The sequence below is a fragment of the Chinchilla lanigera genome, unplaced genomic scaffold (assembly GCF_000276665.1).
Source record: "Chinchilla lanigera isolate Chin_1 unplaced genomic scaffold, ChiLan1.0 scaffold00016, whole genome shotgun sequence".
Lineage (NCBI taxonomy): Eukaryota > Metazoa > Chordata > Mammalia > Rodentia > Chinchillidae > Chinchilla > Chinchilla lanigera.
Genome location: NW_004955417.1, coordinates 2,746,735 through 2,748,514, shown reverse-complemented (window position 1 = coordinate 2,748,514; position 1,780 = coordinate 2,746,735). Strand labels below are relative to the sequence as shown.

General features: G+C 32.4%; 1 protein-coding gene across 5 annotated transcripts in view; it reads right to left on the bottom strand.

Annotated features, from left to right (window-relative positions):
- Window positions 1–608: 608 nt before the first annotated feature.
- Ralyl (RALY RNA binding protein-like) overlaps window positions 609–1,780 on the bottom strand; it is a 624,857-nt gene continuing 623,685 nt past the window's right edge. For all 5 annotated transcript variants that reach the window (XM_005381724.2, XM_013512855.1, XM_013512856.1 and 2 more), the window contains one exon: window positions 609–1,585. In XM_005381724.2, coding sequence (XP_005381781.1) covers window positions 1,568–1,585 — 18 coding nt within the window. In that variant the 3' untranslated portion in view covers window positions 609–1,567. The remainder of the gene's footprint in view (window positions 1,586–1,780) is intronic.

Genomic DNA, 1,780 nt, shown 5'->3' with positions numbered 1-1,780 from the left:
CAGGCTCTGTAATTATTTTCTTCAATATTTTGGTTTTGGATATCCATTTTGGGGGTGAAATTATATCAGTTTTCAGTAACATATTTGAGAGATAAAGAGGATAGATTACACAAAAAAAATTAAATGGAAAATTAAGGAAAGACATACCAGGGTAATTTTAGGTTTTCTTTGAAAAATGTTACAAGTTTTTCTGATGACATTGCATGTTGTCTCTCTGCTGTTTAGTGAGGACTTTTTGATCATTTAGCTTACAGTGTGGCACCGCATACACACCTCCTGATGAGGTAGGTTTGTTTTCAGTCCTGAAATGCTTTCTTAAAACTCTGTGTTTGGAGAAGAAAACACCCCATTTTGAGATGTGAATTGGAGTATGACTTCTGTCAAGGATTAAGGAGCATCTGGCTTTCTTTTACATGGCAAAGTATCGTGTTCCAGAACACAGGTCAATTCATGAAGTGTGTGAGCATAGAAATATATAAATACATACTTCAGCAAAACTATGCTACTTTCGTTATTCTACTAGTCTTTGCACTACTACAATGACTTAACAAATTTCTACAGAATATTAAAACTAAGTGCACCCCAAAGAAAAGACAACACACACCAACTTTGTTTTAAAAGGAAGTATTTATTTAGAAATTATATGCTGATTTCTCCTATGGACTGCGAAGATGGCTCTTTCCATTTCCACAGCACAAGACAATAGCTAGAAGTATCTGAAAAACACTTGCAATGCTTAGGAGTTAAGAATCCTTGGGAACAGGAGATGAAATGAAGTGATGTATGCACTAATTGAAACTTTTGGATTGAAAGACAAGACAATCTTTTTCTTGTCCATCTAGTTCTCACCTGTATGAGCACTGAAACCTGTCCATGGAATCTTACATCCATACTGAAATATTAGGTAATAATTGGAACATTCCAGTTCAGTAGAGCGGAGCATGCTCAATTTAGTCACAAGTCAAAACAATAGTCCTTTAACTGTTGCATCACATCTGAAATACATAATTGCATTCTTTATTAATAAAAATGCTGCTTATTGAGGGCAGAAATATAATTTTTTCAAGTGTTTCATCCTTATGATCTGAAGTACTTTAAACTATAAATTAAAAATAAATTATAAAACTACCATACAATGTATTTTTTCTTACATGGCATTGTATTTTGTTGTTGGAAATAAGTTTTAAACATAGAATTGCACCTGACTATATATGATTGACAATGAAACATGCTAATCATAAAAATAGCTTTTACAAATATACATTTGTATACAGAGTCTCTCTTACCATTCATAAATGTCCATCACATTTTAAGACTTAAAAAAAATAATCGGGAAGAGGGAAAACACATTTACAATTTAAACCATAAAAACCTGACAATTGTACAGCTCAGAACATAGAAGAAATGGAATTTCTAAAACTGGACGATATCGGCCATTTATTTATTTGGGATTTTTATATAAATCGAATCAAAGATGCTGTTCTCCGGTAAGAAGCCTCCTTTCACATTTCTGGGGGCTGTCACAGTCTCTCTTTGCTGCTTTTGTGTTATCATACATTGCTTCAGATCACTTTATCTGTAGAAACTGAGAAAAGAAAAAGTTATTTTAAAACAGAGACATCTTTCATCACTATTAGCATGTAGGTGTGTAAACTGGATTTAAAGTTAAATCAAGAGAAAAATAAATAATTAGATCTTCAGCCCAAATTATTAGTGATAAATGCTTAGATCCATTGTTCTAGGCAATCCTAAAATCATTTACTTTTATAGAAGGATTATA